At 44.4% G+C, this 25,098-nt stretch overlaps 1 protein-coding gene across 10 annotated transcripts in view; it reads right to left on the bottom strand.

The window, feature by feature from the left end:
• Positions 1-14,650: 14,650 nt before the first annotated feature.
• PPP6R3 (protein phosphatase 6 regulatory subunit 3) overlaps positions 14,651-25,098 on the bottom strand; it is a 125,634-nt gene continuing 115,186 nt past the window's right edge. For 9 of the 10 annotated variants that reach the window (XM_082661336.1, XM_082661333.1, XM_082661339.1 and 6 more), the window contains 2 exons: positions 20,128-20,247; positions 15,381-16,889 (listed from right to left, as the gene is read on the bottom strand). In XM_082661336.1, coding sequence (XP_082517462.1) covers positions 16,838-16,889; positions 20,128-20,247 — 172 coding nt within the window. In that variant the 3' untranslated portion in view covers positions 15,381-16,837. Of the gene's footprint in view, positions 15,160-15,380; positions 16,890-20,127; positions 20,248-25,098 lie in introns of those variants that run through there. The other variant, XM_082661334.1, reaches the window with a different exon arrangement.

Here is a 25,098-nt window from a genome sequence, read left to right as displayed (position 1 = left end):
CATTCTCTAGTAGGTCTGTGCCTTTATTCCCACCTTGCCCCTAGGTTCTTCATGACCTTTTTTTTTCTTAGATTCCATATATATGTCTTAGCATACGGTATTTGTTTTTCTCTTTCTGACTTACTTCACTCTGTATGACAGACTCTAGGTCCATCCACCTCACTACAGATAACTCAATTTCGTTTCTTTTTATGGCTGAGTAATATTCCATTGTATATATGTGCCACAGCTTCTTTATCCATTCATCTGTTGTTGGACACTTAGGTTGCTTCCATGTCCTGGCTATTGTAAACACAGCTGCAATGAACATTTTGGTACATGACTCTTTTTGAATTATGGTTTTCTCAGGGTATATGCCCAGTAGTGGGATTGCTGGGTCGTATGGTAGTTCTATTTTTAGTTTTTTAAGGAGCCTCCATACTGTTCTCCACAGTGGCTGTATCAATTTACATTCCCACCAACAGTGCAAGAGGGTTCCCTTTTCTCCACACCCTCTCCAGCATTTATTGTTTGTAGATTTTTTGATGATGGCCATTCTGACTGGTGTGAGGTGATACCTCATTGTAGTTTTGATTTGCATGTCTCTAATGATTAGTGATGTTGAGCATCCTTTCACGTGTTCGTTGGCAATCTGTATATCATCTTTGGAGAAATGTCTATTTAGGTCTTCTGCCCATTTTTGGATTGGATTGTTTTTTTGACATTGAGCTGCATGAGCTGCTTGTAAATTTTGGAGATTAAACCTTTGTCAGTTGCTTCATTTGCAAATATTTTCTCCCATTCTGAGGGTTGTCTTTTGGCCTTGTTTATGGTTTCCTTTGCTGTGCAAAAGCTTTTAAGTTTCATTAGGTCCCATTTGTTTATTTTTGTTTTTATTTCCATTTCTCTAGGAGGTGGGTCAAAAAGAATCTTGCTGTGATTTATGTCAGAGTGTTCTGCCTATGTTTTCCTCTAAGAGTTTGATAGTGTCTGGCCTTACATTTAGGTCTTTAATCCATTTTGAGTTTTTGTGTATGGTGTTAGGGAGTGTTCTAATTTCATACTTTTACATGTACCTATCCAGTTTTCCCAGCACCACTTACTGAAGAGGCTGTCTTTTCTCCACTGTATATTCTTGTCTCCTTTATTAAAGATAAGGTGACCACATGTGCATGGGTTTATCTCTGGGCTTTCTATCCTGTTCCATTGACCTATATTTCTGTTTTTGTGCCAGTACCATACTGTCTTGATTACTATAGTTTTGTAGTATAGTCTGAAGTCAGGGAGCCTGATTCCTCCAGCTCTGTTTTTCTTTCTCAAGATTGTTTTGGCTATTCGGGGTCTTTTGCGTTTCCATACAAATTGTGAAATTTTTTGTTCTAGGTCTGTGAAAAATGCCAGTGGTAGTTTGACAGGGATTGCATTGAATCTGTAGATTGCTTTGGGTAGAAGAGTCATTTTCACAATGTTGATTCTTCCAATCCAAGAACATGGTATATCTCTCCATCTATTTGTATCATCTTTAATTTCTTTCATCAGTGTCTTATAATTTTCTGCATACAGGTCTTTTGTCTTCTTAGGTAGGTTTATTCCTACATATTTTATTCTTTTTGTTGCAGTGGTAAATGGGAGTGTTTTCTTAATTTCACTTTCAGATTTTTCATCATTAGTGTATAGGAATGCCACAGATTTCTGTGCATTAATTTTGTATCCTGCTACTTTACCAAATTCATTGATTAGCTCTAGTAGTTTTCTGGTAGCATCTTTAGGATTCTCTATGTATAGTATCATGTCATCTGTAAACAGTGACAGCTATACTTCTTCTTTTCCGATTTGGATTCCTTTTATTTCCTTTTCTTCTCTGATTGCTGTGGCTAAAACTTCCAAAATTATGTTGAATAAGAGTGGTGAGAGCGGGCAGCCTTGTCTTGTTCCTGATTTTAGTGGAAATGGTTTCAGTTTTTCACCATTGAGGATGATGTTGGCTGTGGGTTTGTCATATATGGCCTTTATTATGTTGAGGAAAGTTCCTTCTATGCCTACTTTCTGCAGAGTTTTTATCATAAATAGGTGTTGAATTTTGTCGAAAGCTTTCTCTGCGTCTATTGAGATGATCATATGGTTTTTCTCCTTCAATTTGTTAATATGGTGTATCACATTGATTGATTTGCATATATTGAAGAATTCTTGCATTCCTGGGATAAACCCCACTTGATCATGGTGTATGATCCTTTTAATGTGCTGTTGGATTCTGTTTGCTAGTATTTTGTTGAGGATTTTTGCATCTATGCTCATCAGTGATATTGGCCTGTAGTTTTCTTTCTCTGTGACATCTTTGTCTGGTTTTGGTATCAGGGTGATGGTGGCCTCATAGAATGAGTTTGGGAGTGTTCCCCCCTCTGCTATATTTTGGAAGAGTTTGAGAAGGATAGGTGTTAGCTCTTCTCTAAATGTTTGATAGAATTCGCCTGTGAAGCCGTCTGGTCCTGGGCTTTTGTTTGTTGGAAGATTTTTTTTTTTTTGCGGTACACAGGCCTCTCACTGCTGTGCCCTCTCCCGTTGCGGAGCACAGGCTCCGGACACGCAGGCTTAGCGGCCATGGCTCACAGGCCCAGCCGCTCCGTGGCATGTGGGATCCTCCCGGACCGGGGCACGAACCCGTGTCCCCTGCACCGGCAGGCGGACTCTCAACCACTGCGCCACCAGGGAAGCCCTGTTGGAAGATTTTTAATCACAGTTTCAATTTCAGTGCTTGTGATTGGTCTCTTCATATTTTCTATTTCTTCCTGGTTCAGTCTCGGAACAGGTTCTCTTTTCAAAGGTGGAGAACAGAGCACTGACATAGAACATTTCGTGTTGGCTAGTTTTTAAAATAAAGAACGTCGGCTCCAACGAAATCAGCACATCCTAGGATGTGGCGTTTATGATCATGGACACACTCTGGTATTACGGATGAAACATGCTCAGAACTCAGACGCAGGATTCACCCAAGAAATATCACGACAGAAAAAGAAAGGCCTCCCCCGTTTTTTTTTAATAGCACGTTTCAAAGTTTTTTTTTTTACTGTTATTGAGAGTGCTACAAAGAACTGTCTTGTGTTTTTTGGCTGCACTGGGTCTTTGTTGCAGTGTAAGGGGCTCTTCGTTGCAGGCTTCTCTCTAGTTGTGGCACACAGGCTCAGTAGTTACAGTGTGTGGGCTTAGTTGTCCCACGGCATGTGGTATCTTACTTCCCTGACCAGGGATTGAACCTGTGTCCCCTGCATTGGAAGGTGGATTCTTAACCACTGGACCACAGGGAAGTCCGAGGAAAGGCCCTTTTTAAAACGCAGTTTTCAATTCACTTGAGTGGCCTTAATAATTGTTCCTGACATATGAAGAAGCAGAACAAGCAGAGGATAGACAATACCATGAAAAACTGAGTGCAATAGATACATTAAAATGTAAATCATGGGTAAGACTAGGTGATGAAATTGCAGGTGACCTTTTTTTTTCTTTGTGCTTCTCTTTATGTTCTGCAGTTTCTGTAATGAGCTTGCATCGCTGCTGTAATCAGAGGGAAAGGGTTTTATGAGTTATTTCATGTTGGCTTTTGTCTTTCAGTCCAGTCTACACAAACTGTTAGATTGTTTTCCCTGAAAAATCATGTCATTCCCTGTTACATAAAAAAAAAGGCCCTAAAATCCAATATACTTTTAAAAAATTAATTTATTAATTTATTTTTGGCTGCGTTGGGTCTTTGTTGCTGTGCGCGGGCTTTCTCAAGTTGCAGCAAGCGGGGGCTGCTCCTCGTTGTGGTGCGCGGGCTTCTCATTGCAGTGGCTTCTCTTGTTGCAGAGCACGGTCTCTAGGCACGTGGGCTTCAGCAGTTGTGGCACATGGGCTCAGTAGTTGTGGCTCTCAGGCTCTAGAGCGCAGGCTCAGTAGTTGTGGCACATGGGCTTAGTTGCTCCGCGGCATGTGGGATCTTCCTGGACCAGGGACAGAACCTGTGTCCTCTACATTGGCAGGTGGATTCTTAACCACTGTGCCACCAGGGAAGTCACAATACACTTTTTAAAGAAAGCGAAACCACCAAATATATTTTTATACCACCAGAAATTCTATGAAAATGAAGTGTTTAAAATCCCCATCAAGGAAACTTCTCACATGGGTGTTTGCTCTGCTGGCATCATCTCTCCACCCTGGCATGGAGGGAGCTCTGAGGGGCAGGGGCAGCATCTGTGTGGATCATAGCAAACAGAAGCTGGTGCTGAATTTCAACCCACTGGACCCCTATCTTATACTACTCACAAAAAATTAACTTGAAGTGAATTAAAGACTTACATAAGAACTGACATGTAAAACTCCTTGACGAAAACATAGAGAAAAGGCTCCTTGACATTGGTCTTGGCAATAATTTTTTGGATATGACACCCGAATCATAAGCAACAAAAGCAAAAATAAACAAGTGGGACTATATCAAACTGAAAAGGTTCTGCACAGGACTTCCCTGGTGGCACAGTGGTTAAGAATCCGCCTGCCAATGCAGGGGACACAGGTTCGAGCCCTGGTCCAGGAAGATCCCACATGCTGTGGAGCAACTAAGCCCATGCGCCAGAACTACTGAGCCCACGTGCTGCAACTACTGAAGCCCGCGCGCCTAGAGCCTGTGCTCTGCAACGAGAAGTCACTGCAATGAGAAGCCCTTGCACTCCTCACACTGCAACAAAGAGTAGCCCCTGCTCGCCGCAGCTAGAGAAAGCCCGTGCGCAGCAACAAAGACCCAATGCAGCCAAAAATAAACAAACAAACAAATAAATAAAATTAAAAGGTTCTGCACAGCAAAAGAAACAATTGGCAAAATGAAGAGGGAACCTACAAATCGGAGAAAATACTTGTAAACCATGTATCTGATAAGGGGTTAAACTGCAAAAGATTTAAGGAACTCACAGAACTCAACAGCTAAAACCCAAATAATCCAAAAGGGGGCAAAGGACCTGAATACACATTTTTAAAAAGGTATACAAATGGCCAACAGGTACGTGAAAAGGTGCTCAATATCACCAATCATCAGGGAAATGTAAATCAAAACTACAATGAGATTATCACCTCGCACTTGTTAGAAAGGCTATTACCAAATAGACAAGAGGTTAAGTGTTGGTGAAGATGTGGAGAAAAGGAAACCCTTGTGCACTGTTAACGTAAATTGGTGCAGCCATTACGGAAAACTGTATGCAGTTTTCTCAAAAAATTAAAAATAGAACTACCATACGACCCAGTAATCCCAATTTCGGGTATGTATCGGAAGGAAATGAAATCACTATCTCATCATACATGGTGCTCGTTATGTTGTGGTACCTTCTATACTCAGTTTGTTGAGAGCTTTTATCATGAAAGGATGTTGAATTCTGTCAAATGCTTTTTTCTGCATCTATTGAGATCATCGTATGTTTTATTCTTCATTCTCTTAACACGTTGTATCACATCAGGTGTGTGTTCTTGTGTGCTCCCCGCCTCCCTAACCCATGCTCCCACATTCCCATACTCATTGCAGATCTGTTTTCCCTTGGTCATCCATTTGTGCTTTAATGAGACCACATTTTATATACTTTCCAGAAAATGCCATTTTGTCTCAATGATGCCCTGCAGATACCCCTTTAGGTCAACTGAGCAAGTGCTAAGGGATTATCCTTTATCCTGCTTAGAACTCCAAACACAACTTCAAACTGAGGAATCAATGTCTTTTCTAATTCTGGAAAATTACCAGCTAATATATGCTAGTATTTGTTCAAATATTGCTTCTCCACAATCTTCTGCAACTCTCCTTAGACCATGTTACAGCCTCTTGATCCATCCTCCAAGCCCTCCAAGTTCTCTCATCATTATTTTCTCTTCATGCAAGGTTCTGGCTGAAGTTCTCGGAACTATCTTCTAATCCATCAGTTCTCTACTTATGTCCAGAGTTAATCCTGTCTATTGGGGCTTTTTCTTTCAATTTCAATGACTGTATTTTTCATCTCCAAGATTTCTAATTGTATTTTTTTCCCCTCCACTTCTTCTAGATGTTTTGTTTATAATTTTGTGTTTCTTTGGGTGGGGAGGAGTATCTTCATTTCCGTTTATCTTCATTCCTCTCCTTGAGCCTCCTAGACATCCTTATTTTAGCCTTTATCAAACTATTCTATAAAATTAGTTTCATCTGAAGTGGATCCTAAATATTGAGTTGCATAATTTTTTGATGACATTAGAATTCCGTTATGTATTTTGGAATTTGGCGTTTTTAAGGTCTTCTGAGGTGGCATGTTTTTTTCTTTCTCCCTCTGCGTTCACTGCTTTGTCTAGTGGTTTTATGGTGGTCTGTCCTGGCTCCAAACCATCTCCTGTGATGGTGCTTAGTGCCCGCTCTGCCTAGGGGGCCCTAGAATATTCTGGATGCAGTCATCAACTGCATTGGAATCCCAGGCTCAGGTCCCCAGCTGCTCTGTGTCAGCTGCAGCCCCAAGCAGAGGTCGGCTCCCTTTTCCCGTTCGTTTCACAAGCGAGTGAGCCTGCCACAGCCTCCCACCTGCGAGGACCTCTGTGAATAGCTGTTACCTCGCCCCAGCGCCTCAGTTCCCAGGGGCCACCGCCTGTTTCTAGACCTGGATCTTCAGCCCTTCTCTCCAGCTCCCATCTACTTCGTTTCTGGTCCCATGAGATGTTTTCCTTACTTTGGAGTCCAGCAATGCCTTTCCAGTTTTCTCTTTTCAACATTCTGGACTGTGTCCAATGTACCAAGTTTATCTTGTGGCAACATTGAGATCAGGTGGCAGACGTACTCTGTCAGCTTGACTAAATGTTCAAATCACGTTTTTAAAAGCTACCTAAAACTCCAGAGCAGCAAACGCTCCCAGGAGCCTCCTGTAAGGACCATATGATCCATCTGAAGGGTCTCAGTGCAGCTTGGTAACCAGCATCTGTCTCCACTGTCCTCGTTATTACTCCCAACCCACCTGGTACATTTCAGATGCCTAAGGCATCACCTTGGCCAGTGCATTTGCCCCCGACCAGCTCATTCTTTTGAGACACCACTGGCAACTGTTTTAGCCGTTGAACCACCTAAGCTAGTGTCCACACTCTACCCCAGCCAGGAAATGAGTGAGCCAGCCCCCAAACTCCATCTCACCACCTGCTTTCCTGGGCCATTCCTGCTGCCAACTGTGCTAGCTAGGCTCTCCAGGAAGCAACACTGACACAGAGTTAGGAATACAAAAGGCTTACCTGTCTGTGAAAGGAGAAGGGGAGAAGTTGGGTTGGATGGGTGCTGTCACAGCCTGCGATGCAGACACAGTAATTCTCTTTCAGCCCAACGGGGAGAGGGAGCCCTGGGGCAAAGATCATTGTCTGGAGAAGCCCCATATTGGGGGGAAATGGCTATAGGCCTTTGTACAACCATCTTGTTCAGTGATGGGCTGAGGGCCAGTACAGCATGACTTAGGCCAGAAAGCTGAGGAGACCGTGAAGGAGCTATTAGCTCGAGGCTGTCAGCCAACCCCACTCGTTGAAGACGGGCAACCAGTCCTTTCAAGTCCTTTCCAAGCAAAGCAGCCCATCTCTGTTGTCTGCTGCAATCAGGTGTAATTCTATTTTATCCCTCTATTAACTTCTAGTTGCACATTCTTTTAGTGGTGACCCTAGAGAGTACAGCATGCATCCTTATTAGAGGGTTATTAGTACTTTCAATTAACTAGATGATGCCAGGACCGTGAAGGCAAACTGTTTACTTCCTTCTGCCTTTTGCCTTTTGTACCGCAGGAGAACTTTTTTTTTAAATTTGAAGTTAATTCACTAGTGAAATTAGACCTTTGCTTATTCATTTAAAAAACTTTTTTAGGGCTTCCTTGGTGGCACAATGGTTAGGAATCTGCCTGCCAGTGCAGGGGACATGGGTTCGAGCCCTGGTCTGGGAGGATCCCACGTGCTGCGGAGCAACTAAGCCTGTGTGCCACAACTGCTAAGCCTGCGCCCTAGAGCCTGTGAGCCACAGCTACTGAGGCCGGTGTGCCTAGAGCCCGTGCTCCGAAACACAAGAAGCCACCACAATGAGAAGCCCGCGCACCGCAACGAACATAGCCCTCGGTCGCTGCAACTAGAGAAAGGACTTTGATATTTTTGGGTCTTATATTTCAATCTTTAATCTATTTTCAAGTTGATTTTTGTGTATAGGGTCCAATGTCTTTCTTTTGCATGTGGACATCCAGTTTTCCCAGCACTATCTTAATTCAAGTGTGTTTTCAACCCCACAAGACAGTTATATTCATTTCCTTTTACAACTTATTTCCTTTTCTGGTGCTCTCAATTCCGGCTGCATTGTTAGGCTTCCATCTGGGAGGATTTCCTTCTGGCTGGAAAACTCCTTTCAGTGCATCTCTACTGGAGTTGAAATGTTTTTGTTCTTCTGAAAATATTTTTATTTTGCTCTCACTTTGGAGGAAACCTTGCTAAGTATTCTAGGCTGGCGCCTTTTTCTTTTGGCATACGTCATTCCATGTCTTCTGGCTTTCCGCATTTCTGTTGAAAATAACATGTCTATTAAAGACAAAGTCGTTTTCTCAGGTGCTTTCAGATTTTCTCTTTGGGTTCTGACAGCCTTACTGTGACTACCATAGAGCATTAGTTGTGGTTCTCTTTGAATTTATCCTCCTTGGGCATACACAAAACTTCTTGAATCTATAGCTTAAGTCTTTGATAGTTTTGGTGTCTCTTCTACTCCATTCTTTCTCCTTCTCTTTCTGGGACTCCAAATACATGCATGTTACGTTCTTACTGTATCCTTTATTTCTCTTAGGTACTGTTCTGTATTTTCAATCCTTTTCCTCTCCTACTTGTCTGAATGTTTTCTACAAACCTACATGAAGTCCATAAATCTTAACTTCTGCTTTGTCCAATCTTTTAAATTCATTTATTGGGTGTTAAGTTCCAATTACTGTATGTTTCAGTTTCAGAATTTCCACCTGAAATTTTTTTTGGCAGGGGGGATAGATTCCAGTCCTTTAGTGGTCATCTATTTTCTTGACTATATTAATCGCATTTTAAAGTCTAAAAACACTTGGCATGTTTTGTCTCTTGGCACGCCTAAGAAACTTTTATTGAAAGCCAACGTTGTGTATGAAAAATGGTAGTGGCTTTAGGTGGTGCAGTTTTCCTTGAGAGGGAATTTGTTTCTTCTGGTAAGACTGGTCTTTGCTCTTACTTCTAGGCTGTGGTCCTTTGGTGGTTTTGCTGTTTACCAGTCCCTCCTCCTCGAGTCCCTAAGCTCCAATCCTGCCTCCCCGACACTTAGCTGTCTAGACTCTTCCTAGCTGCTATTCTCTACTTGGCTTTTTGGCATCTCTCCCTGCACAGTTTAGGACTCATCAAAGGCCTGGAGAGGAAGAGCAGTGAATGTCAGGCTCACTTTATGATCCTCTTTTCTCCAGGATCTTGTCCCTTCTGTCTTGGCTTCCTCCGTCACCCTTCATTCCAAGGTCTCCCCAGCCCTGTAAGGCTGCTGAAAGCTCAGAGCCTCTGCTCTCTGCTGGGCCTCATGTTCCTTCATCAGCAAAAGCCAAAAGGGGAAAGCGGCATCGAACATCAGATTCCCTTCAGCGCATTCCTCCTCTGAGCACCTGCGGCCCTGCTTGCTCTCCAGTGCCTTCAAAGGGCTAGTTTTATTATTTATTCATTTATTTTGGCTGGGCCATGCGGCATGCAGGATCTTAGCTCCCCAACCAGTGATCGAACCCGTGGCCCCCCGCAGTGGAAGCACAGAGTCTTAACCACTGGACCACCAGGAAGTCCCAAAGAGCTAGCTTTTTAAAACTTGTTGTTGGCAGGATGTTTAATCTGATAAAACCACTCATATCTGGAAACGGAAGTCCCAGTCCTTGCATTTCTAGTAATTACGATTGGCTGCTACAATTTAGTTTGATGCACAGTCCTTAAACAGTGCTTTTAACTCTAAATTTTGCTTTGCCTCATACTGTCATGTTTTCTTTTTGTCTGCATTTTCCACTTTTTCTATTCATTTTCAGCCTTTGTCATTTTTATGACTTTCATATAAACAACATATTGCTGGGTTTTATTTTCAACCCCAGTCTGACCATGCCTTTTAAAGAGAATCTAGATGTAGTGTAGCAACTTACATCCTTTCTTTTCTTGGTTTGGGGGTGGGGGTGGATTAGGGGAAACTCTCTACCCCAAAGCTCAGAAATAAGTGAAAATGAGCACTTGGGAGACACAGGGAGAAAACCAAGTGAGAAAGTCTAACCAGAGATGTGTGACAAAATGGGCCTGGTAACCCCCTCACTCCTGACTCAGACAGCTGCATACCTAACCACTAGCAGAGCTGGACAGCTTACACACAGACAACAGACCACAGCACACTCCTCTGTAGGCCAGCAAATGCAAGGACGAGTACATGAGGCTCTTGAAACAAAGTGTAGATCCTCTCCGAATTAACCAGATAAATCACTGTGACCTCCCCCTGAGACTGAGAGATGAGGGAAAGAGAGGCCAAGAGTGTTAACTCTAGCATTAGGATTCCACAGGGAAACCTGAGACCCACAACTGCCCCTCACGTTGCTCAGTGCTTCATCCTTTTCTCCTATTAGACTTAGCCATTAAGCCAGGTTCAGTAGCTGGGCCCCTAAGAAGGTGCTGGGCCCACTTTCATGCCACTCCCTCAATGCTGCCCCTTTATTATCTTAATGTAACAAGAGCTTGGTGAGAGCCTTAGAGGAGACAGTAAATATTGCCCCCTCCCCCACTGGCCTTTAACCCTCCAAAGCATCCCTCTGGGAAATAAACCACAGCAAATGGATTCAAAATACTCATTTTATTAATGAGCGTGTCTTGAAGGACATGGCTTGGATGCTCCCTAATACTTAGCCCCTAAGTTAAATGCACCCACCTGCTCACAGGAAGCACTCAACAAACACAGGCCTCTCCCCACACAAGGACAAAAGCTGCCTGTAGGAAAAGGGCAACCCAGAAGGCACCTTCTCCATGGGCAGGCAAAGCCACACTGGATTCCAGAAAACACTAACCCAAGCATGCCCCAAGATCATGTTCCCAAATCCCTCTTCTGCTGGAGAGGAATGGCAATTCCATGATGGCTTATGTGACATGGGGAATGAGTTCTCCTCAACAGTGTTTATTTTTCTCCTTTCCCTTATCTTAAGGAAAAAAAAAGGTATAAATTACATATAATAAAACGCATAGGTTTTAAGTGTAGAGTTCAGTGAGTTTTGACAAATGTCTACACTCGTGTAACCACGATCACAAGCAAGACATAGATTTCCATATTCCTTTATTAACAATCCCTCCACCCCGCCTTCTCCTTCAGGACCAAACAATGTCCTGATTTTCAGCACTGTCCATCAGTCTTGCCAGTTTTAAGCTTCATATAAAGACATACAGTACATACTCCATGTGTCTTGCTAAATGTGTTTTTGAGATTCATACAACATGCTGCATTTATAATAGTTCATCCCTACTTATTGCTGAGAGATATTCTACTAAATACTACAATTTGCTTACCCATTTTCCTGCTGTTGGACATGTTTTTGATCTTTCATTATTATGAACAAATTGACAACAAACATCTTGTATGTCTTGTGGACATACATTGAGTTCTACTAGCTCCACAGTTTCATCAGTATCTGGTACTCTTGGTCTTCTTAACTTTGGCCGTTCTACTGGATGGGAAATGGTAGCTTTTTGCGATTTTAATTTGCATCCCCTAGTGACTAATGCCTTTAAACAACTTCTCATGTTCTTATCGGTCACTTGTGTATCTTTGTGATGATCTGTTCAAGTCTCTTGCCCATTTATTAAATTGGGTTTTTCATCTCATTTTTGATTTGCATTTTTCTATTTTCTGGATGTGAGTCCTTTGTCAGGACACACAGAGATTACTTTTCTCCTGGCAGTCCACGGTCTACCTGCTCATATATTTTTTTTTTTTTTTTTTTTTGCGGTACGCGGGCCTCTCACTGCTGTGGCCTCCCCCGTTGCGGAGCACAGGCTCCGGACGCACAGGCTCAGCGGCCATGGCTCACGGGCCCAGCCGCTCTGCAGCATGTGGGATCTTCCCGGACCAGGGCACGAACCTGTGTCCCCTGCATTGGCAGGCGGACTCTCAACCACTGTGCCACCAGGGAAGCCCACCTGCTCATTTTGAAGGACAGAAAAATGTCATTTTGATGGAAGCCCCATGTCTTTTCCCTTATGATTCGCGCTTTGTGTCCTAAGAATTCTTTGCCCATTCCAAAGCTGATTAGGTATTTTTGTTTTCTTCCGGAAGCTTGTGTAAATGCTTATGGTCTTAGACCTATCATAGATTTTGTTGTTTTTTTGGCCGTGATATGTAGCTTACATGGGATCTTAGTTCCCTGACCAAGGGACTGAACCCGGGCCCTGGGCAGTGAAAGCACGGAGTCCTAACCACTGGACCTCCAGGGAATTCTCCCTACCATCTATTTTGTATTAGTTTTTGTATATGGTGTTGGAGAGGAGTCAAGGTTAACTTCCTCGCATACAGATATCCAACCGCTGGTTGAGAAGACTTTCCTTTCCCATGTAACTGCCTCGGCACTGTTGTTGAAAATCAACTCACCATGTATTTGTGGGGTCTATTTCTGGATTCTATTCCATTTCATTGATCTATTTCAGGGTTCAGCAAACTTCTTCTATAAGGGCCAGACAGTAAATATTTTGCGGTTTGCAGGCCATGTGGCCTCTGTTGCAACTACTCAACTCTGCCAGTGAATCATGAGAGCAGCCAGTCGAGGGTCAGATCCAGGAGCAAGAAGGCGCATTCCCACAAGCCCCTCAAACGCCTCTGCTCCTGTAAGCTTATCAAACGTACTTACGCTGGTCTGCTTTGAAACTGTCTTGCAGCTGTCAGGCTTTGTCCATCGCTACGCCTGTAACATTTCTATTGTTCTACTGGCTGTTAAACACTTGCTGTTTCATAGTCTCCACTCACTGCTCTACTTTGAAATCAAACTGACAACTTCTAAGGAAAAAAATACCAGAAAGATTTGTTTGGGAGTGCACTGTAACAGCTAGTATTAACTGAGCATTTACACAGTCGAGCACTGTTCTGTTATACATGTAAATGTGCTACACCTGATCTTCACAACTCTGTCACCTGCTGGCTGAGCATCCTTGCACGAGACTATTTAACTTCCGTGTCCCTCTTATGCACGTGTGAAATGAGGGTTAACTAGCTATCTCACAAAATTGCTGTGAAAACAAGTTAATGCACATAAAGCTTTTAGAACAGTGCTTTAAGAACTCAGTTTTCTGTTAACAAGTGGAGAATTGTACAGGAGAAACAAAACCAAACCACTCAATGCCTTATGGAAGGCAGTATGAAATAGTCAGCTGAGGGGTCCCTGCCTTTAAGCATTTAGAACCCACCTAGGGTAATAAATTCAAAGGCAGCACTGTGTCGTCTGTTCATTATGTAAGTAATGAACGATTGGTACAGACGGTAAGGGCAAAGCCAGCACGCACTGACTGCTGAAAATGAATGGCCGAGCCAAAAAGGTATCAGTAAGGACGGGAACAGGATCCAGAGAGAAGAAACCGAATCGAAGGAAAGAATGAACACCGGCTATGGAGCGAGACAAGGAACACGACTCCTGGCCTGTCACCGTGGTGCAAAAGCAGTGGACAATGGACAAACGAAGGGACATAGCTCTGTCCCAAGAAAACCACCTGTAAACACAGGTGTTGGGGCAGAGCTGGCACGTGGGAGGTAGCCGACCCTGAAGCTGAAAAATGACTAAATCCATCTGCCTGGAGTGAAGGTGCTTGAGTTTTCTGGAGGTTCAGCTTGCAAACAGAACCACAGGCTCAAAGCCAGGATTTAGAAAGGCCAGTAGGTGACCTTAGGGGGTTGAGAAGTGAGGAGACAGCACATACTAACATTTATGAAGTGTTTACAGTAAGGCAAGAACTGTTCTATGTGCTTTAGATCCATGAATTCGTGGCTGTGGTTTCCCCATCGGACAGAAAAAGCAGCTGAGACAAAAAGCAGCTCTCCATCCTGGGTGGGTGGGGCGGCCTGTGAGTGAATGCCAGCCCCGGCCCGGAGCCCACGGCTCTGAGCGCTCAGCGGGGTCTGCAGCATCCGGGGGCCCAGAGGTGTGTGCCCAGACTAGCACAGGGGGACGTGGTGGCTCTGGGGGCATTGATAACAGCCAGGGGGACACTTGCTTATGCGAACAGACGGAGGAGGGAAAAGGAGCAGCTGTGACACAGCATCACGTTCTAAACACCACTATGGAACACCTGAGAAATTTTGCCTCCAAAGCTACCTCCTGGGGCCGGATGCCAAAACCCCAGGCTGGGGAGCTGTTATACACGGAGGACAGACACAGCACAAGCTCGCAGCAGATCCCCTGAACAAAGTACACGGAGCCCCTGCGCGTCGGGCTCTGGCTGCTCCTGCCATTTGGGCAGGACAAGCCCCCGAGCCCACGGACAGCAGGCTCTTTCCTGGGTGCAGCTGCTCGGCCTCCCCGGCGCAGGATCTGGTGCGTGCAGCACGAGAGCTGGTGTCAGGAAGCCTGACCCGTCAAAAACCAACGGTGGTTCTCTCATTAAGGCCCCACACCCTGTCTAGTTATTAAAGCCCAAGCAAGGTACAAGAGAAGACTTCTAGAAACAAAGAATCAGGCTTTATTTTGTTGTCGTTTTTTAATACAGGTATGGTGTAGTAGACATCTGTTAGTCTCGCATTCAGTACGGCCAACCCACAGAAATGAAAGTAGAAACTCAGTGAGCTTGTGCTCGCTCCTGCCCCCGGGGCTGACACCCTCCCACCCCCAACAGCCTTTGTGCTGCCCACCCATGCCCCCTCCCTGCCACGCGAGTCGAGCAGAACAAAACACCACCCCAAGGAGAAACCCTGAGTGCCCTTTCATCAGCAGTGGGTGGGATGAAATAAGACACCGTGTTTACCTTGGGTGGGATGGAGAAGCCAAGCAAATCCAGACGGTACAGGGGCAGCGCGTGCACCCCTGGAGCCAGGTCGGTGCCCACAAAGCTCTCCACCAGGCGAGACAAGAGTGTGCCGTCCTTCCACAGTCCCCGAGGTCCGGGCCGCATCAGTCAGCATCCTTGAGACAAGCGAAGGGCGCCCTGTCCTCTGGCAGTGCTAGAGTCCTGGGGAGAGCACCCGAGGACAGTGTCTTCTGAGAGGAGCTCCCAACAGAAAGGGTCCCTGAGGAGGCGCGCAAAGGCCAGGCACAGCAGCCCTGCCGTCTGTCCCAGGGGCACTGCCGACTCCACTGTCCTTGAGGGCTAGGTCTGCCTCGGGAAACCTCATGAAAGGTTTCCACACCATTTACAATGGAAAAGTAAATCAGAAATAAGGCATTAGACATTTGATTTTTTTATTTCCATATGCAATGTAATGTTTAGGCACGCTGCTTGGGATGCTACTTCTAAAAAAAATCGTTGGCCATTTTTCAGAATATCCTTTTGGTTTTAAATACTGGTCAGGAAAAACAAATGATGTAAAAATACGTGAATAATTTTCTATTACAGAAATGAAAAACTGATTTGCATCTAAAAGTGCAGGAGGTGAAGTAATTTAACCCTTTCACCAGACAATATGGCAATATACAATATATTGCTTCAGCTGTTTGAGAAGGCTGTGATGTATTTTTATACTGACATAGAAAATTATAAATTACACTGAATTAGTATCCATAATCACTATATATGTACACAAACCAGTTCTTAAAAAAAAATACACTGGTTTAGAATTTACGAGTGAAAACCTCACAAGGTACAGTAAAACAATTAACATGCTCAGGTGCCAGATTTTGATTTCTAGTTTAAAAACACTAGCCTGTAAAATGAACGCACTCTAATTCCATTAGCAGCACGAGCATTTTCCCACTGACTTGCCTAATATGATTTAGATATGTGAGATACGCAGATTGCTCTGAAACTTTCATTGGTGTTGCTTGTTAACAAGGTAAATTTTGGTGAATGGGTTAAAAGGCAGATGAACAACCAAAACAAAACAAAAAACAAAAACAAAAAAAACCCCAAACCACAAGCCATGTACACTTCAAATATTCTAGTGTTTCACCTGTAGGGATAATCAGTTCAAGCAAACAAGACTTTAACAGAACATATGGCTTTACAATAACATCAATTTATCAACTAAGTTGTAGCAATAAATACTTAATCTCTACCAATAGACTTACATTTTTTGATCCGCTTTAAACAATACAGAAAACAGTTACCAATCAAAAACTGGTTATAAAAAGAACACCAAGTATTTCTTATTCAAAATCACTTTTGTAAGTTAGAACAACCAAAATAACACTTAGAGGGCATCTCAATCCTATAACTCCTCGCCAACCTGGAAGAAAAATGAATTCAGAACTTTGTACAAGGTGAAAAATGTATGAAAACTGCCTAATACTTTGGTCACACTAATAATTGTCAAATAGTTATGTTTCAAATACAATAGATCTGTGTATTCACTTTTATAAAACTATTCTTACAGCCATTTTAACTATAGTATTACTACTATTGTTACATGGGTGGCAAGGTCTTATTTCACAGGCTACCCATTATTTAGAACAATACAATATAAACATACGCAAAAATTCTTGGTATTTGTCAATGTGCAATATTTGTACACTTCTGGGTTTCTCTGTACAACGTCTTAGACTCTAGAATATAAAGGTTGCTGGTCCTGATCCCTTGCAGAGTGAGTGCAGCAGCGGTGGCTCGGTGGGCTCCCGACGCAGCCCTGGACCCCGCACGGTGGCGCCTGCGGTCCCCGGTCAGCAGCAGCAGCAGCGGCAGCGGAGCTCGCTCATCATACGGGGCCGTTAACCGCCGCATCGCCCGGCATGCTCGACTGCTCAGTCCTGCGGGGTGAGACCAACTCCGTGTAGCTCCCCGAGGGTGGGGAGCGTTTATTTGCATATTGTCTACGCAGTGCCTAGCACAAAGCCTGCACTCAGCAGTTACTTCATGAAATGCTTCTTAAATGCATTTTCCTAAAGCTCCAGAAAATCTAACTGAACAGCTCTAAGCTTCAGCTCCGGTGAACTAAGCACTTAGCAAGGGCTGCAGAGGAGCGGGGGCTCCGTGAGACCCACCACGCCTCAGCCTCTCAGAAGCACAGGGACAGACTGGTCAGTGGTCCCCGAACCTTCAGGAGCTATTTGCTCATCCCTCCTTCAAAACAGCTCGTTCTCTGTTCTGTATATTGCAATCCATATAAAATTTCACTTGATAAAAATAGGGTTTTGCTACTGGGGGCTGGGGGTGGGGAACGACAAAAGTTTGTAAAAGGACCAACTTTGAGAACAAAGGTGTGCACTTTAACACGTGCTCCCCTGAAGCAAACATCAGGGGTGATGCTGTGGGGGGCGGGGGTGGGCGAGAGGGGGATATGAAAGGAACAAAGTGGTGACAGGGTACCCAGGACCTTCCTGCCGAACTACAGTGTGACCTACGTCTTATGAACGAGACTTGGGAAAAGATGTTTAGAGCTGAAATTGGGAAGCACAAGCACTCTTGAACCGGCACTCCAACTTTACAGAGTGCTCCAGACCCCTGCTAATCCTAACAGAGACCCACGAAGTTAGCTCCACTCACACAGCAGACTCTACCTACATTCCATGGTGTCTCAATGTATCACAGAGACACAGGCACCAGCATTCTGGAACCAGACACAGCCGGGCACATGCCCTGCCTTCGCCACTTACAAGCTGTGTCTTAACCTCTCTCAGCTCAGTTTTCTCCCCCTGTAAAAGGGGGACAATAACCCCCGCCCCTGCAAAGAGGTAAGTATACAACGTATGCAAGGTACCTGTTTGCACACTGCTGGCATAGATACCATGCATACTTAATACTGAAAAATAAAATTTTGTGGCAATGAAAAGCTCTACGTGCAATAGTGCACATCTGTCAACCTCAAAAATAATATTTGGTTGTGACAGGAACCATCTCGGTAAGACTGCATACAGAAAGTCCCAAATGGCTATCTTCATTGTCAACAGTGCCGTAAGCTTTTAGAATGCACATGTGACACATCAGAAAACCTACCTCTGTCCCCGCCAAAACAGCAGCTCAGATGCCCCGACTGCCCTACCTAAAGTGGGACTTCTATTCCTTCATCCAGCTTTATTTATTCTTCATGTCCCTATATGTTATCTGTGGGGTCTGTTTTGCTACTGTTTTATCACCAGGCCTAAACCAGTGGCTGCTGCACTCATATGTGTGTTGGATGGAGGAAGGACAGGCAGACAAGTGATGCCCCCTCTTCTCCCACTGGCTCTCCCCACCTTTCTCCTCCACTGCCTGAGTCCTGCAGATCAGGAGAGGCAGGGCTCCACATCCCAGATGTGTCTCTGCACGAAGAGCAAGTGGGTCCCCCGAGGCAAACACTTCTGCACTCCAGAGCCCAGTAACCGACCCCACAGGCTGGCTGTATCACTCATGTCAGAGAAACCAAGAACACACTCCAGGAGCAACGACTCCAAAGTGGGACAGGTTAGATATCTTGTAGGCAGCTCTCCATATAAAGGAAATTTACAGGGAGACACTAGGGAGGTGACAATGACTGCTTAGGTTATTACACCTACAGAGGACCTTTGAAAAAACATACCAAACCCTAGGCAAAAAAGTGACTTGCCCAAACCCTTAGATGCACAGCTGGGGCTGGCTCCCCTGCAGCCGGAGTGCCATCCCGTCTCCTCCTCCCAAAGCCACCACTAGAGCCAGCACGCACAAGTAGTTCTTATAATTAATTTGTTTTATACACACACACACAAGTTTTTAATTACAAAAGCAAACCCCTCATCCCAGCTGTAATTTCCATGAGAGAAACAAAAGCAGGGTTTCCTACACTATGAACATACAGGTTTACTGACCAGTGAACAGAGAGTGCCCCCTGCTGGTTCCCACTGGTTACACTGCCCCTAAAATGCCTAGATTTGGGGGCATCAGGTGAGAGGGAAAGTACTTCTCGGAAATGGCTTTAAAAGTTACTTTATTCCTTATGGAAGGAATATACAAACTTGGATATATTTAATTAAAACAGTTCAGTCTGCGCAGCACTGAGCGAAGGTCCTTGTGGTCCAAGGGCAAGTCCTGAACTTCCCACACAAGCTCTGGAGCAATAGGAGGCCGCCCTCGCCCTGCCTGCGGGGCTGCACACAGCCCAGGGTGGCCCTTGCGGGCTGGGGCTCTGGCTAGGCCTGTCCCTCCAGACCACGGGCTCAGTCTAAGCAAAAGGTGACTAGAGGGCTTCCCTGGTGACGCAGTGGTTGAGAGTCCGCCTGCCGATGCAGGGGACACAGGTTCGTGCCCCGGTCCGGGAATATCCCACATGCCACGGAGCAGCTGGGCCCGTGAGCCATGGCCGCTGAGCCTGCGCATCCGGAGCCTGTGCTCCGCGACGGGAGAGGCCACAACAGTGAGAGGCCCGCGTACCGTAAAAAAAAACAAAAAAAAAGTGACTAGACAGATAACGTCACATTTCAAATCCCTTGGCTCTGGTGGTGGGATTTTCACACTTCATCCGGACAAGATAAATATTTTGCAAAACAAAACCAAAGAGGGACTCATCTGAGAGTGGAGAACATTTAGCCACACATATGAAAGGGTCTCCAGGAAAGCCCTCCCGTGTGTCACGTGGACACATCTGTGGGAACCGGGCACTAGGGAGCCGCTTGTGTGTGCCTGGCAGCTGGGTGACTATGGCACTGAGGGAACCCAATCCTGGAAGGGCTCAGTATCAGCCTCAACCTGGTGCCTCATCAAGAAAAAAAAAGGGGTGGGTGGGTGGGGTGGGGATATGCCAGCATGAGAGACCCTTCCAGCCCAAATAATTTCTCAAAGAGCCAGTGATGTTACTGAATCTCCGAAAACCAGTTAGTTTTCAGTTTCTGCAGTAGGAGATGAACTGTTACGTCTAAGTTCTCAGCTCAGTCACCCTGATTACCATTCGGAACTGAGAAAATGCTTCTGTGCAAGTCACTGAACACCTGAGGACAACGGTAACGACCCCCCACCGCCATACCAGCTTCCCTCCCAGCTCCCAGGAGACAAAGCCAGAGCAGGGCCCAGGCAGGATGGCCGGAAGCAGGTGGTTACCTCTGCTCTGGGCTGCTGCTGGGGGGCCGGGGGGCTGCAGACTTCCCCTCTGCCGTCTCCAGGCTCTCCGCCACATCTTTACAAGCAGCATCTTGAGAGGTAGACAGTTTTCCTTCCTCACTGCAGTAAAGAGGACGACAGGCAGCGTTAGACGCCCGACGCGGCAGCACCGGGTGGAGGAGGAGGGCGCATGCACTTGGCTCTGGAAGTCATGGCGGCCATGGATCCAAGCCCCGGGGCTGAGCATGCTGGTGGGTGGGTGGGATCACAGGGACCACAGACACGACTGGGAAACCATGGAAGGGGAGGATCACACACAACTGGGAGCCGAAAGAGGGACCATGTAATGCAGCTGGTGTCTGGTAAAGAATGGTCCCCCATCACTGTACATACCGGTAGGATTTCAACACTCTGAAGCCAAGTGTGCAAAACAGAAAAAGAAATGTACAAGAGTTTCAGAATACTCCTATAAATGAGGTATTTGGGGGAATAATATGTCCACGACTGCACATAAGCAGAACTGCAGACTCGGTGAAGGTGTCAAAGGAACCTGTTTGAAGGAATGAGTCTTTAGTTCAAGATTTCTGCCTTCAGGGCCAATCCCCCACCAGCTTGCTGGCTGACGTCGCGTGAGCCACGCAGCCTGAGCCAGGGTGAGTTCCCGAGCTGTCCTCTGACTGCGTGAGAAGGACAAACCATGAGGGAAAGAGAGCCAGGAACAGTGGCCAGAAAGGTAAAAACTGGTCCTGAGGGGTCACAGAGAGGCTTGGGGAAACAAAACATGAAAGGATGATTTTCCCCTTAGATAGAGCTCTTGCAGAGAAAGACAAGGAGCAAACGCTGTCAACTGTCTGTGGGCGGGGAATTTAGACTTCTGCCTATCTTGTGTCTGGCATTCCCATTTTGACACAATTCAAGACGGCACTAAATTGAGCTTAAGGGCAGCTAAAGGTTCCCTCTGGGACAGTCCATCATTCTCAGTGTGGGGTCCTGTCCCAGATTTGCTTAGGAAAAACCTCACTTTAGGATGACTTCTCGGTGGCTTTCAGACGGGTCTGGCAACTTACAAGGAGGAAAGTGAACGGAAGTCTAGTTCATTACTCCTCCTAATTTATCCCCATTCTCCACTCCCTGCCCACCAAAGCAACTATCCTGATGTGTTCAATACATGTTACTTTCATTCTTGTGCGTGTATTCTGAGACACATCACTGGCCTGGAACCGCACACCTCCCTGCATTTATCTCTGTACCAGCACAGTCTGGAGGGCCATCTTTTCCTGCTGCCTGTAGCACAGCATCCCACGGTGCACACCTCCCGTTCTACCGCGTTCTCACAGCGACCGGTGCCTCTGTGCACAGGGCTGCAACGCTGCCACTGCCTGCTGGGGCCCCAGTGGACCCGCTGGGACACTTCTCGGGGCTCTACACCCAGGAGTGGAAAATGCTGGTCACCCTTCCAGCCAGCATGCCCACCAGCAGGGCGACAGGACTCCTGTAGCCCCAGAGCCCCACCAATACTCAGCACTTCCCACCTTTCCAATTCCTGCCAGTCTAGTAAGAGGTGTCTGATATGAATGAGTTTTGAGTATCTCTTCTTAGTTTTGCCCCTTTGGGTTTCCTTGTCTGTAAACTGCCTAATGATATTTTTTGCCCATTTTCTGATTTGGGTTTTCTACATCTCTTCCTTACTGGTTTGAATATTAAATGTTAATTTCTGACTGATTTACAGCTGTAAGCTTTCCCCCCCTCAATTTGCCATCTGTCTCTTAATTTTGTCTACAATACTTTATTAGCCAGAAATTCTTAAATTTGATGTAATCCAATTCTATTCTTTGCATGAGGTTTATGCTTTTGGAGGTTGCTTTTTTTTTGAGGTTGCTTTGTTTTGTTTTGAAAAAGAAGTCCTTTTCTGTCCACAGGTCAGGATACACTGCATTTTCTTCTAACTACCATGAGACTCTGGCCACATCACTTAACTCCAGTATATCATTTTCGTCATCTGGAAAGTGGGAGGATAGCCATGGTACTTATAGGGTCCTTGAAAGAAAGAAACGAGCTAACACGTGAAAAACATCTGGCACAGCGCCGGGCACACAGGAGGCGCTGCACGTGTGCTCTCACCCTTCGTGCTCAGGCTTCACTGAGTGAGCCCGCCTCCGTCACCTGTTGCGCCATCCGCCTTGGGACTGAGCTCCCTCTCACCACAGTGGCCCCTTTAGCTATCTGTGTGCTAATATTACACTGTTTTAAGTATTTTGAATTTGCAGCATGACCAGTACTGCCAGGGTAAGTCTCTTATTTAACCTTTCTATGGCTCTCTAAGCAATTTGGGAAACTTTTTATTCCACATGAATTTTAGAATATGCTTATCAAGTGTCTTAAAAATCCAACTGAAATTGTGACTGGGACTGCACTAAACTTACAGATTAATTTGGTGATGGTGGGTGTCTCTGCAGCACTGAGCTGTCCCATCTCGTGATGGCCTTCACTTGTCCAGATCTTCTTCTGTGGCTCCTCTTATTAGCACTTTCGAGTTTTCTCTATAGATATCTGGGTTAAGATAATTCCTAAATAATTTATAGTTGGATGTATTTTGTGACTGGCACTTTCCTTTTTATTCTATATACAACCTAGTTGCCTATTACTGATGTAGAGAAAGGCTACTGATTTTTTAAATTGCTCTCTTACCTGGCAGCTTTGCTGAAATCTTACAAGTCTGCTACTGACCTAGCTGTAGTTGATCATTATCACCTGCAAATAATCAGTTTCATCACTTCCCATCTCATCTTTACCTATACCTCTATTTCTTTTTCCTTTCTTCTTAACACTCCCCAGGACTGCCTATACAGTGGCAGTGACAATGGGCATCCCTATTTGCTCCTTCCATGAAAGTTAATGCAACTAAAATTTCTTCATTAAGTACACTTTTTGGTGTAGTGTTTTGGTATTTAGCTTTTACCAAGTTAAGGAAATTCATTTCTCTTCCTGATTTGCTCAGTGTTTTAATCATATATAGCTTTTTTCAAAAGCTTCATCAAAAACATCAAATGACCTTCTTTCACTCTATTAATATGCAGTGAATTACACTGACAGATTTCTTGATGCTGAACCATCCTTGCAGTCCAGGGATAAACTCTAACTGATCATTATGAATTAATTTTAGTATACTGTCGGGTTCAGTTAGCAAATATTTTATATAGGATGTTTGCATTTAATTTGCTTGTAAGTGACATAAGCTGATCATTTTCCGTAATTATCCTTATTTGTTTTGGAATTAAGATTTCACTGCCTCATAAAAAGATAAAGGCACCTTTTGCACTTTTTCTATTTTCTGTAACAATTTAGATAGGAATTAATAGATTAACATGCATGGAGGGACTTCCCTGGCGTTCCTGTGGTTAAGACTGCACTCCCACTGCAGGGGGCATGGGTTCCATCCCTATTTGGGGAACTAAGATCCCACATGCCTCATGGCACAGCCAAAACAACAAACAACCAAACAAAAATGCATGGAATAGCACTGAATCATTACTGTCACTGACGCGAGGCTGAGGCTGACCCGTTAGTCTGCTCCTTGTTTTCCTCCACCAATAATGGCTTGTTTGTACTCTTTGTCAATTAAAAAAGTTATTATTAGATTGTGTCTCTTCCTTTGATATTAGGTTCTTCCTATATCCTGCTACTGCATGTTTCTTTGCTGGTTACGGCTTGTCTTTTCATTTTATTGTGTCTTTTGGAATACTAGAAATTAAATAAAGTCAAATTTATTAATCTTTCCCCTTATGGTTTGGCTTTTTTATGGTTAAGAAACCCTTTACCATAAAGTTGTAAGATACTCTCTTATGCTGTCTTCTGAAAGTTGTAGTTTTGCCTTTCATACTTATGTTGAGAGAGAGATTTAATCTTATTTTTCTCCAACATTGGATAATCACTATTTATTAGTCCCTTCCTTCCTCACCAGCTTATGTCACCCTAACACGTAAGTGTAGGGGGTCTGTCTGTCTATCTGTTTGTACAACTCTGTGCCTAGGTCACACGCATCATCTCAATAATAGTGAGTCTTGCTGCCTAATACCGTGAAGCCCCCTTACTTTACTCTCTTTAACATGATCTTGGCTATTCTTGGCTCCCCTTGGTCTTTCTCTGGGACTCTCACAATCTGCTTCTCCCTTTCATAAAAACTCCATTGGGATTTTGATGAGAAATACGTTCATTTTATAGATTAATTTGTTAAGAAATGCCAAAGATACCGTCCCATAGCAAACATGGTATATCTCCCTATTTATTTAGGCCTTTGTTTTTTTTCAGTCTTAGTTATCGACAACGTTTAACTTTTCATTTAAAAAGGGGGAGGGACACATCTAAGACATCTTGTGTTGGCTTATAAGGTGCAATTGATTTGTGGGTTCATCCAGTAAACTTGTTAAACTTTCCTCATAATTCTAATATTTACCTATAGATTCCACTGGAATTTTTTATGTAGAAAATCATAACCTACAAACAAACAGTAACCATTTTATCTCTTTCAAATCTGTTTTTATTTATGCTGCATGTGCTAAGACCAGCAGCACAGTGCTGAAGAGAAGCAGTCACTGCAGGGTTCGCTGTCTGGGTCATGTCTTTGAAGGGACTATTTCTTCAAAATAATGCTTCACCGTTAAGAATAAAGTCTGCTGTAGACTTTCAGTAGACACTTTTATCAGTAGCTATTTTCTATTCCTAGGTTGCTAAATAGTCACAAACAACTTTAATTTTTATCAAATGCTTTTCTGTCTACCGAAGGTCCAAAGGGTTTTTATCCTTTTATCTGTGAATTACCTTCAATAATCTTTACAATGTTATAACATCCTTACATTCATGCGATACATCCTTGGTCATGACTTAAAAACACATTGCTGGATTTGGTTTGCTAGTTTTTAACTTTAAAGTGCTCTACATATAGACCCACATGTGAAATTAGCCTACAACTAT

The sequence above is a fragment of the Grampus griseus genome, assembly GCF_964374135.1.
Source record: "Grampus griseus genome assembly, chromosome: 8".
In the NCBI taxonomy this organism is placed as follows: domain Eukaryota; kingdom Metazoa; phylum Chordata; class Mammalia; order Artiodactyla; family Delphinidae; genus Grampus; species Grampus griseus.
The sequence above is the reverse complement of the archived record's forward strand: the minus strand, read 5'-3'. Positions and strand labels throughout refer to the sequence as shown.